This window comes from Nematostella vectensis, chromosome 5 (genome assembly GCF_932526225.1).
Source record: "Nematostella vectensis chromosome 5, jaNemVect1.1, whole genome shotgun sequence".
Taxonomy (NCBI): Eukaryota; Metazoa; Cnidaria; class Anthozoa; order Actiniaria; family Edwardsiidae; genus Nematostella; species Nematostella vectensis.
In genome coordinates this window covers 13,177,711-13,190,795 of record NC_064038.1, presented here as the reverse complement: position 1 = coordinate 13,190,795, position 13,085 = coordinate 13,177,711, and the positions used below count along the sequence as shown (strand labels likewise).

Below are 13,085 nucleotides of genomic sequence, written 5' to 3'. Positions count from 1 at the left end.
TTCTATTTTTGTATAATATAATCTATTCCCGATAAAGAAAAAAACTAACAATATTTAACAAGGTTAGATAAAAACATTACACTATATGTAGTTTTATTATTGTTGCTTAGATTCCTGGCGTGTTTTACCAGTAGCGGATCTACGGGCTACCCCCCCCCCCCCCCCCCCTCTTTAGACTTCTAAGACAACGTTTTATGTGAAGGCATACAGAAAATACATACTCATGCCCCTATCAACTGCAGGAACGAATCCCTCAGGTACTGCTCTCGAGAGAATCCAGTTTACACTCTATTGATTCTATGCTGACGAAAACGAGTTTCTCCCCAAGTTCACATATCTTTCCACGTAGCGAACCTGATCTTTCTAATTTCTACCTACCTTTATTTGCCATGCCTTCACTTGACCCTAAACCCCTACCGTTTGCTTAAAAAGAGGAACCGATCTTTACTACTTTTTCGAATTGCGAACGGCTAATATGAAGGAGCTAATGGATTACATCCAAGTCGATTCCTACGGCGGCTGTTTGCAGAACAAAAAAGTCTGATCACTAAGCAGGTTTTCGAACAATAGAACCGAGCGTTGTTTCACCCTCTTCCTATTTTATATAGAACCTAGATCACAGGTCCCAGGCTCACGGCCAGTCTAGGTTATCATAGAGTTTGTTCACGTTAAAATGGCATATTTCGTCATTTGAATATGTTCTGATGCCGAAAATATCCATTTTTGCTGGAAAAAAGTTATCTGTTCCTTTATCCCAGGAGGAACCGTTCCTTTTTCCCCAGCCAGCAGTGGTAGGCATTTTCGCACATGAATAATTGCCCTAAACCGATCGGGACGAATTTTTTTTCAAGCAACTGCTCCAACGCCCAAAAATATTCCCAGCCGAACTAGTTCCACAAATGTGCCTCGATTTTTTCCCCAGCAACCGAGGGGTTTAGCATCTTCCCAGGCATCAAAGAACTCGGCTGCGGGACAGATTCCCACTAGAACAGTACCTGAGGACGCCAAGTGATAATTTTCTGTATGCCTTTTCTTTTGCACAAAATATTGTCTTGGCATTCTAAAAGATCCGCTACTACGCTAGGTATCCAAGCAACTATAAAACTACCTAACTATGAGTGTAATGTTTTTATCTAACTTTGTTATATTGTTTATTTTTTTATCGGGAAAAAACTTTGAATTTCTTTTGTCATCACTTTGTGAGCTAAAAGCTGAGCAAATTTAATGATAAGATAAAAAGATCGATAAACATTATTTTATTAAAAATCTAAATTCGCCTCAACAAACTTAATGAAAAGAGACATTTTTGCATAAAATGACTAGTTCATATCAGTGTCATAATAGTATTTTTGCACATGAAATCGCTTTAAAACATTCATAACAAATATAGGCATGGTATACAATTTTTCGCTACCTTCGCTTGTGTGTTTTATAAAGGAATTGGATGGGACCTTTTATCTGAAGTCGATCATCACAGAAAAGATACCCGTCATAGGTACTAGCACCTCAGGCCAGTCCATCTTAAATAATTAACTGCTTGTTTTCCTTCTTGATTTCTCGATCTAAATTAAGATTTAACAAATTTAGTTATAGCTTGCATTAAGCAACAGCAACTAAGGATAGAAGCCTAAAGTCCAGTTCATCTTTGTGGAATTCTCGCGTGACATGGAGACGCTAAAGCCCCATCCATCTGTCCGCGCAATATTCAAGGATTTCTCGGACAGGACAAGTTGTCATGGAATAGGTCAGATCGGCGGATCACAGTCAGTAATGTGGCGGGTATCCTGGTTAATGATATTCCTGGCAGGTCTGGGAATGGTACTGTACCAGGGCCTCACATTGCTTGATACATATCTCAACAAGCCGACAGCTACTGCTGTGGATATAACATATTCTGAGGTGAGGAGAGCGTATATGCAGCGGCGTAGCCAGGACTTTTATCAGCAGGGGATTCAAAAGGTCCTTTTAAGGCACTCTCTCCTGTATTTTAGATAATGTCTCGTACATTTACAATAGTTTTGGCTACTAGAAGGGGGGGGGGGGACAACCCCCTGTTTTGATGTCAGTACCAGCACCATCAACCCCGGTCCTCTATCCTTTTACATAATGACCACCTATCGGGTCATTTTGGGGTTTGGGAGGGAGGGAGGGAGGGAGGGAGTTAGGGAGGGAGGGAGGGAGGGAGGGAGGGAGGGAGGGAGGGAGGGAGGGAGGGAGGGAGGGAGGGAGGGAGGGAGGGAGGGAGGGAGGGAGGGAGGGAGGGAGGGAGGGAGGGAGGGAGGGAGGGAGGGAGGGAGGGAGGGAGGGAGGGAGGGAGGGAGGGAGGGAGGGAGGGAGGGAGGGAGGGAGGGAGGGAGGGAGGGAGGGAGGGAGGGAGGGAGGGAGGGAGGGAGGGAGGGAGGGAGGGAGGGAGGGAGGGAGGGAGGGAGGGAGGGAGGGAGGGAGGGAGGGAGGGAGGGAGGGAAAAAAACTACAACTACAAATTTATCCATCCCTAAATGTAGAGACCAGACGGGTCCTTTAGACTCAGAGATACGGCTAGAGGAGGTAAAATTAGCTATAGAAAACCTTAAAAACAACAAAGCTCCCGGTCACGATAATATACTAAACGAGCTACTAAAATATGGTAAAGATACTTTACTACCCTACCTAACTAGGTTATTCAACATCATTCTTAGGTCAGGAGTGTTTCCACAAGAATGGAATCTGGGTTTTATTATTCCAATTTTCAAAAAAGGCGATCGCTCTGACGTCAACAATTATAGAGGAATAACACTTTTATCATGCCTCAGTAAGTTATTTACATCTATACTTAATTCAAGACTCTATGACTACCTTGTGCAGAAAGGATATCTAAAGAAGGAACAAGGGGGGTTTAGGAAAAAACACTCAACAGTAGACAGTATATTTATTCTGAAAACCGTTATCGACAGAGTAGTAAAAAGCAAGCCCAAGAAGAAAAACAATATGCTTTTCACTTGCTTCATAGACTTCCGAAAGGCCTTTGACAACATTCCTAGAGATAAACTATTTGCGAAAATACAACAAGCTGGTATTTCTGGAAACTTTTACGAAGTTCTAAGATCAATGTACTCCAATGATATATCGTGTGGGAAGATAGGGGATTCAATTAGTGAAAGTTTTAGATGCATGGTTGGGGTAAAACAAGGATGCATGTTGAGTCCAACTCTTTTTAATCTGTTCCTTAGCGATTTACCTGATACCTTAGCGAAATCTTCAAGTGCCCACATCTTAGGCAACACAAAATTAAATTGTCTTCTGTATGCAGACGACTTAGTACTTTTCTCGGAAACAAGTAGTGGTCTGCAAGACCTTTTAAATAGACTTTCTATCTACTCAGAAGAAAATAGTCTAAAAGTCAATACTTCAAAAACTAAGGTGATGATTTTTAATAACATAGGCAAAGTAATGAATAACTATCAATTCCTTTTGAACAGGGAACAATTGGAAAATGTCAAATCTTATAAGTACCTAGGGCTAGTATTCAGCGCGGTAGGAAACTTTAACTTAGCAAAAGAGGAGCTTAAAAAAACCGCACTCAAAGCTTTATTTAAGTTAAGGAAAGATCTCGGTATTCACTTCAGATCAGACATTAATCTTACATTAAAACTGTTTGATGCACTGATCAAACCAATTTTATTGTATGGCAGCGAGGTATGGGGTGCCGATAATAAAAGCTGTGTTGATGATAGAGATCCGCTTGAATCAGTACATCTTAAATTCTGTAAAATGTTACTAGGAACTGGAAAAACGGCTGTGAACAATGCGTGCAGAGGGGAACTAGGCAGATATCCTCTTTGTATAAATGCAACATATAGGAACATAAAATACTGGACCAACCTTCGGTCAAAAGAAGAGGCCCTCTCAAAAGTTGTTTATACAGAGTGTGTAAATAACCCTCACGTGTCCTACTGGACCCACAAAACAAAAGAAATAATTTTCAAAGCGGGTTTTGGGTTTATGTGGCTCTATCAAAATGAAACCGACCCTACATTGTTCCTTGATATTTTCTCTAAACGACTTAATGATATGTATTTTCAGAAATGGCATGGGGAAATTTTCAATGACCAAAGGAAAAACAGTAACGAAATGAACAAACTAAGAACTTATAGAACTTTTAAAGACAAATATGAATTAGAGAATTACCTTGTAGCCATCCCTAATGTGAAACATAGAGTTGCGCTAACAAAACTAAGAATAAGTAATCACCAATTGCAAATTGAGAAAGGCAGACACACGAGGCCTTACACAAAGGAAAAAGATCGGATTTGCCCAACATGCAAAAATGACGTGGAAAATGAATTTCACTTTCTAGTACAATGCCAAACATACAAAGAGCTACGAAACTCAGTTATCCAAAATTTGCAGCGCAATCAAATTACACAAAAACGCCTTTTCAATTTACTAATAAATCCGCCAACTCAATTAGCAGGGATAGCTGCAAGGTACATTTCCGAATGTTTCAAGCTAAGGGAAACGCTGATATGATAGTAACTAAAAACAATCAGAAAAGATTTAGAAAAAGAAAAAATGAAAGAAAGGAAATACAATATAAACTAAAACTAAGAACAATCACATAATAGCTGTTGTACGTCTTATATACGTACTATTTTACCTTTTTTAAAATTTTTTGGTCACTAACCGATGTAACTTTACTGTTTCAAGGGACCAATAAATAAAATTTGTCTTTGTCTTTGTCTTTGTGTATGCATGCTCTGTTAAATGTGTAATGTAAAAAAAAAAGAATAAGGAAAATGTAAACATGTATATTTTACTGTAATAAAAAATTTATAATAATGACTACCTATGCCTATAGCAGTAAAAATTATATATATCATCATCTGTATTAAGCTCATCTTTACATAAAGCATATACATATGCCAAGAACCTCGCTTTTAATAAGCCGGGTTTAATAACGAGTTTAGAGAAAATGCTCTTTCAGATGATAAGATTGGGGGTACAGAAGGGAGTCTGAAGGATAGACGAAGAAAATGTTCAAGTAATTGTCTTGTTTGTTTTTTTAAGATGGTACCACGGGCCAGCGTGTATCGCGAACTCTTCTTTTAGGTCCCTGTACATGTAAATATGCCGATAAGAGACAGGAACTTGAAAAGACTCACAAGAGCCAGAAAAGAAAGAAAAACATGTTTAGCTGACCTGACACTACCGGCTAGAAAGGATTGTCTCTCGAGTCTTCCCACAGGGAGCCCACTCAACTCAGCGCATTGTTTATTAGCATGTGCTTTGTTCTTTGTTTATGAATATCAATCAGGTCACGAAGTTCTCAATAAAACTTCTTCCAAATACATATGTCTTACTCTTTTTATGCATCCATTCATGTTTGGAACACTTATTTTATACCCCTGCGTCGAATTTTTTCAGAAATAATGGGGGTTTGCAAAACCCGAATAATTCTGAAAAATTCGACGCAGGGGTGTAAAACAAGTGTCCAAACATGAATGGACACAATACAGTATAAGACATATGTATTTGGAAGAAGTTTTATTAAAGACTCCGTGAACTAATTGATATTCAAAAACAAAATTTAGAGCACATGATGAATAAACAATAATACGCTGAGTTGAGTGGGCTCCCTGTGGTCTTCCCTTCGTTTCAATTGTGTAAATATTAGACAACACCTCTGAGCTCTGTAGAAGGGCACAAAACAGATATGTTCCGCAGCCCGTTTTTTGCAGGCTGGGAATATAATAGACCCCTCGGTTGCTGGTAAAAGAAAACCGTCCCGAATGGTTCTGCTGGCAAATTTGTGAAGTCGAACTAGTTGCGCTGGGAATATTTTTTGGGGCGGTGGAGCGGATGCTTGGGGAAAAAATCGTCCCGATCGGTTATACGGGCAATTATTCATATGCTAAAATACCTAACCACTGCTGGTTGGGAAAAAAAGTAATGGTCCTTTCTGGGAAAAAGGAACAGATAAGTTTTTCCCAAAAAAACTTTTAAAATGGATATTTTAGGTATCAGAACATAATTATTTAAACAACGAGCTCGGGCTCGTGTAAACCCAAAGTGGCTTTGGATGTTTAATTGGATGCTTTATATCATTTAAGGTGACTAACTTCCCTTCAGTAACCATCTGCAACATGAATATGATCAAGAAAAGCCAACTCCAGCATTTTCCACAAGTAAAACGGCTCGTCGACACGTTCAACAACATGACAAGTTCAAACTCAAGTCTGAACTCATCGGCTTTCATGGACACAAACAGGGAGAAAGCTGAGAAAGACCGACTATCATTGAACACAAAGAACAGTAAAAACAAGGTGATACTAAATAATGTCAACATTGACATGCAGAGATATATCGAAGACAAGATTGTCCAGTATTTATCGATGTCGGACACTACGAAGTTGATGAAGGCAGGGCATGTGTTTAGAGAACTGGTATTTCGCTGCGTCTGGAATGGGTTTGTTTGCAATAAAGGGTGAGGTTAACATTGAATTTTAAGGTTAGTTGTATTATACCTGACACTAATTGATAAAAACATATTTTTAATATTTTCTTTCTTTTTTTTCTTAAGGGATTTTTTAAAGTACTGGCGGCCATTTTGGCACTGGCGATATGGAAATTGCTACACGTTTAACCAAGGCGTAGACGTCAACGGGACAGAACTACCTTCTCTCGCATCATCAAAACCCGGTCCAATGTACGGTGAGTAACCCTAATAAAAGGGTAGAAAGACATTGAAAATTCAAAGAGCCAGACGCAGAAATGCAGTCTTGAATGGATTCTGTCAAGATATTTTTCAGCCCTTCCTTCCAACAACAACGTGAAAACTACCAATATCACGGTCTAGCAAGGACGGAAACGTGTGCGCTGAAAACTAGACACTATCCTTGTTCGCTATGTTAGAAATATAATTCTAAAGCTTTTTATAGTTTTTTTGGGACTACAAAAACTAGTTAATTTTATCCAAACTAGGTGAAAATTGAGCGCAATGGATAAAAGCTTTTTTGGGGATCACGTACTCCCTGCAGTCGTGGACGTCGTTGTTTAAATTCCCTAAGGCGAACGATACAGAGCCTTTAAGAAAATATAGGAGGCACAGGCACGCCTCTGATGGTCATTTACTATTATTTTTGAATTATCTGGTTGAGGAAAGGGTGCCGCAATTCCCCCCCCCACCCCCCCCCCACCCCCACCCACCGACCCTTTTCGTCCCCGAAAATGTTGATTGGCTAGAATTCTAGCACCTGTCCTTATAACTTTCGACCACTAAATCAACAAAATAGAACGTATCCTAACACTAAGCTCTTTTAAAATCATTTCAGCTGTAAAATGGTATATGACTAACAGTGGCAGATCCAGAAATAAAGTTTTAGAAAAATGACTTCCACACGTCATAAGTTTTCATTTTATTTTCATATATATGTTTTTAATTCTTATCCCCCATTCCAAACATCCCCACCAACTAGATCCACCCCTCCTTACACAGCCGCCCCGACGGCTATCATGCAAGTGCTTGAATTTAGTGTTTCGATCAAAAGTCGCTTTGTGAACGATTACTAGAGAGAATAAATGGAAGTACCGTTTGTAAACAGTCGCACCTTGCTTGTTTACACAGACTTTACTCAAGGCTTTAGTAACATTTGGAACTTTTCAGGTTTAACTCTGGATTTGTTTATTGATCAAGAGCAGTACATCATACCGCTTTCACAAGAAGCCGGAGTCAAGGTCTTGCTATCGGATCAGAGAAACATCCCATTCCCCTTCACGCACGGTTTTACCGTCCAACCCGGGGTTTCTGCATCCGCCGGAATACGTCAGGTTTGTAAACCCCTGGGGACACCGTGGGTGTGGGGACTCCACAGGAAAGGAGACGGGGGTGATCGTTCTATCTTTTATGGTACGAAATTTCGACCAACTGCTATCCCTTAGGGGGTTTTGAAATATTTGTCCGATGCTAACATCTCTTGGGGTATAAAATTCGGCCAACTGCTATTCCTTTGGGGAAAAACCGTGTTGAACGGTTTTTCCCATTCTGCTTTATCTAAGGGTTTAAAATTCCTTCGACCACACCTAATTTGCTATCTCTTAGGGGTAAGGATTTCTGTTTACCACACCCAAAGTACTATCCCTTAGGGTTGAAATTGATTTCACGATGATCACCCCCTAACCTGGACAATAGCTTGTGGCTTAGGATACGTTTTACTACCTATCTTTGTCCATTGCATAAATCTTTTCGATATTTTTTTATTGTATAGTTATACATTTTCGGCATGGGATTTTGTTGCCGTTCATAACATGTTCTCTATAGATTGATGATATCATCTGGATAATTACTTGACATTTGCAAAGCAGAACACATTAGTAAGAATTATTCAACGCTCAAAACCTGGCTTTGTTATGCTCCCTCACGCTTATATTATTATTCATTTGTTGCCCATTTATGTGATATTTTATCTTTCAGCTGGTGATTAAACGTATCGACCCATTCAGTAACGGAAGCTGTTACTCTGGAAATGGACTCGAGGCCAACAGCATTTATCATAAATACAAAGGAATGAGATATTCTGTGCAGGTATCAGCGGCGTTTATATGAATTATCGTAAAAGATGCGCAATTATTCAAAGCGATGTTTATTATCGCCGGTTTTAAATCACAGGTGTCTGGAATGTCTGGAAATCAATCAAGTAAAGCAATCAATAGAAGAAGAAAAAACAATAGTTGACAATCAGTGCAGTACATTGCCATTTTTGATAATATCGATTTACCTACTTATTATGCAAATATTTAAAATGGCCGCGCGGTGTTTGAAACTTGAATTTGTTTTGTTAGCGAGACGTCGCATCGCAAAAAGTGACCAAAACAGCAAAATATCCTGCTCTATACCAAGTTTGATATTTGATTGATGAGTTCCTGTATTCGAAAGTAAAATATCGTTTGGGAAACCTTTTTCAAATTGAGCGCTTTTATTTGAGACTGCCGTAAAATCGAACTCTTTTCGTAATATTTACGTTAAGAAAAAGAGGAATATGAGTGTGATGTACCAAATTCTACGGCTTAGATCCTTAACAGGATTAGACTAGGGTAAATAAGGATCATGGCATACTAAAACAATTTTCACCACAAGCCGAAATGAGTGCCCACAAGGTATGGTGAAAGTTGAGGAGAGCGGAGGTTGACAATAATAAACAATCATTTTGGATAAGGTTTTAGTGATATCCTGAATAATGAATGCCGAGACAAGTGGAATCAGGCGAGGCTGAAGACAGTGGTTCTCCAAATAAATCGCGCGCTCTATGCCAATCAGAATCGACATAGTGAGCACAATAGATTATATTGATAAAAATGATGATAATGATGATGTCGTTAATAATAAAGTTGTCTTTTTTCTATTTTTTTTCTTTTCCAGGGTTGCATGTCCTCTTGTCTGGCAAATAATCAATTTAAAGTGTGTAATTGCACCGAAGGGAAGTTTCGTGCAAAGGGCAGACCATGCATGACAGAACCTGAAGGTACATCAACATTATCATCAACATCATCATCATCATCATCATCATCATCGTCGTCGTCATCGTCATCGTCGTCGTCGTCGTCGTCGTCATCATCATCATCGTCATCATCATTATCTGAAACATCACCATCATCATTATCAGCAGCAGCAAGAAGCAGAAAGAGTATCATAATCATCGGCAACAACAACATTATCATCATCATCAATTTTAAAATCTTCATGAACATCATTATTATGACAGAATCTGAAGGTACATCATCATCATTATCTCTACCAATGTTGTCATTACCAGCAGCAGCATTTATCATAGTTATCATCATCATCATCATCATCATCATCAATTTTATAATTTTCGTGAACATCATTATTATGAATCTGAAGGTACATCATCATCATCAGCAGCAGCAGCAGCATTATCATGATCTTCCATAACATCACCTCCACCGCTATCATCATCAACATCATTATTATCATTAGCAAAAACATCATCATCATTATCATCATCATCATCATCATCAACAACAACAACAACATCATCATCATCATTATAATCATCATTAACATAATCGTTATTATCATCATCATCATCATCATCATCAACAACAACAACATCATCATCATCATCATTATAATCATCATTAACATAATTGTTATTATCATCATCATTATTATCATCAGCTGAAACATCAATGTTTGTAGGCCAGCTACAGCTCTGGTTAATATTTAAATTTAAAATAATAAAAATATATGATAAAGAAATTAAAACTACCCACACATTATTTAAGTCCGACGTTTATTTAGCGGTAGCTCTTAAAGAGTATTCGTTGTGGATGGAAATTGATGCTTTGTGACTCGCTGTTGAGCGGGTTAAGGGTTACATCTTAACTTTAATCTCTCTTGTTTTCAGTGAAATGCTTGAACAATATTAGTAAGAAGTACGAGAATGGATCCTTGGGGTGCTCCAAATCCTGCCCGCAGCCGTGCACGTGAGTTAGGGCTCGCGGTAGGGGCTGGAGGAATAAGAACACAATTATGGCGACTTTGAACGCTTCTCTTGAGTTTGGCTATAGAGTTTACTTGCTCCCTCCCCTCTCCCCATATTTTTCGGGCCGCTGCCAAGTATTGTTTATTTCAATTAATTTATGAAACTTTGGGGGAAGCAGTCTTATTATTATGGGTATCACATCATATGATGATTGAAGCAAAATGTTAGGTTAAATATTAGCACTTACTTATTTCGTACACGAAATCATACTCCTACTCTTTTAACGTTTCCAGTAAGGGAAATAGATGTGATTTGAGTTTTTGTTTCCTATTTTAGACATTACTCTTTCAGGAGGACCATATCGCAGACACAATGGTCAGACTCGTATGAGGTAAAGAATGCATTCGCTAGAGAACATACTCCAGGGTGTGTGTGTGTGTGTTTAGGGGGGGGGGCATGGTAAATAATCATTATGAATTCTACTAACCGCGTTTTCTTCTAATTTTATTTTATTTTCCACAATACCTCCTCAAAATGGAGGATTTCCGACCGAAATTGATTAGACCTGAAGCTCTAAGTTGCACAGTTACTGTCAACGATAATTGACTTTTGGATTTATTTTTCTTTAGAAAACATTTCAGAGACTCGTCAGAAAATCCGATCGCGGCTTTGCAAACAAAATGAACGATGCAAGCATTCTAAGGTACAGTTTACATCCAGGCGGCGGAATGGGCGGGGTACGAGAAGGGGGGCGCATGCCCCCCCCCACACCCCGCCCCATTTTTTCTGAGCGGATGTTGTTGTTTTTTTATTTGAAAGCGCGGTTTTTACATTCTACCTAAATGTAACAAGCGTTACATGTAAAATGTTATACATTTCTTCACCAACTGTTTAATCTAGCGGTACTCTATGACAAACCCAGTTACCCTCTCCCCTTGAAATCACACCCACCTTTGACCATTTCTCTGCCTCTCCCCCATACTTTTGGCACTACTCCGCCGCCACTGACAATTCTACGTCAAGTTACCTCTGACCTCTACATAACTTTCCTTTGTTATGATCCTCTTCTTTCAGGAAGAATTTCCTTCGAGTAAAACTTTATTACGAAGAGCTCAACAGAGAGACGATTACATACTCGCTCTCCTATCCGGTTAGTTAAGTACAAACAAGTTTGTTATTGGCGTGGTAGTCAGATGTGTTTATTTATTTGCTTGTTTACTTGAACTCTGACTAATTTGTTTACATATTTGCCTCGATCGCTAAATAGGGGTCAGGTTCACAATATAAATATGAGAAAGAACATATTGGGAGCCTCACTTCAACGATCATTTACTAAAGTCAGGGGCGGTAAGGGGGGAGGTCCCATATTAAACATATTCCCCATGAATGGTGTCCTTCCTTTGTATTGCCTTATATGGGTATTGATGCCCATATTTAGAAGAGATTAAGTTTTTCCACTCCCCGATCTCCAAAAAAACTATTATTGAACTCCAAGAGATTGACCAAGCGGGTTTGAAGGTCACACAAGGATCAATCTTTACCTGGAAATCACGATTCGTGATTTTTTTTAATTTCGCCATTCACGAATCACGGCGAAGGTAGTAGGTCACGGTTTTCAATTTGTCCTTTTCACGATTCACGATAAACAAAAAAGACCGTTCACGGATCACGAAACTAACTATTACCACCCCTGTAATATCGACCGATTAATGAAGCGCAGCTAAATATAGATTCACCTGTACTGTGATTGCAGGCCTTGCTTTATTCTGAGATTGCTGATAGCTTGTTTTCCTGTTTGTTGGTTTGTGTGTTTGTTCGTTGGCTGGCTGGCTGGCTGGTTCGTTCGTTTGTTTGTTTGGACCGTTTGTTTGTTTGTTTGTGTGTTTGTTTCTTTGTTTGCTTGATTACTTTGTTCAAAAATCGTACCTGTCTCCTGTTTTGGTTTCAAGGTCGAGAACCTTTTGGGCGACGTAGGGGGCCAACTCGGTCTTTGGATTGGAGTGTCGGTGATCACGTGCGCAGAGTTTCTCAAGCTTCTGGTGGACCTGGCGTGGTATCTCGCAAGCAAAATGAGCGGGAAGACCAAAACACAAGTGCAGGACTTGAACATGCAATAAACCATAGAAAAATCCACAAGCAACCGAGAATAGCTATGGACATTTAAAAGGCAATTTATGAGAAACTCCAACCCGATGTAATGATAAATTTTCATAAACGGACACCAAATATCTTGTACAAAGATTTTGAACGCTGTCTCAGCCAAACAGCGCATTTTAAAACATTTAGAAGAGCTCCTCTTCCACTCACCCTATAATCAACCAGATAACCTTCAATTTTCTTGAAAATCAAATTCAAAAGGAATGTTTTGACAAATAAATTTGTGATCAATCTCGAAATCTGCGCTGTGTCTATTTTAAACTCACAGTGACACTTATAAATACTTCAGCTTAAAGCAAACACGAATAGTGTGCTTTGTCTGCTTTATCGACGTCCTTTGCTTCCTGGCGCTCTCTTATTGGTCGTTCGTCTCGACTGGAAATGGCTTCCGTGTCACGACGAACCTAGCAAAAAGAGACAAGGAATGAAACTCTTTTTGCGTGCTCT

The 13,085-nt window shown here is 39.2% G+C and overlaps 1 protein-coding gene across 1 annotated transcript; it reads left to right on the top strand.

The window, feature by feature from the left end:
* Positions 1-1,344: 1,344 nt before the first annotated feature.
* Positions 1,345-12,877, top strand: LOC5507628 (degenerin mec-4). Its single transcript, XM_032376312.2, has 11 exons — positions 1,345-1,899; positions 6,090-6,463; positions 6,560-6,690; positions 7,643-7,806; positions 8,450-8,560; positions 9,395-9,497; positions 10,404-10,482; positions 10,818-10,872; positions 11,111-11,184; positions 11,556-11,631; positions 12,431-12,877. Exons 1-11 carry the CDS (start codon positions 1,666-1,668, stop codon positions 12,596-12,598), a joined length of 1,569 nt encoding a protein of 522 aa, XP_032232203.2. The 5' UTR covers positions 1,345-1,665; the 3' UTR covers positions 12,599-12,877.
* Positions 12,878-13,085: the final 208 nt, after the last annotated feature.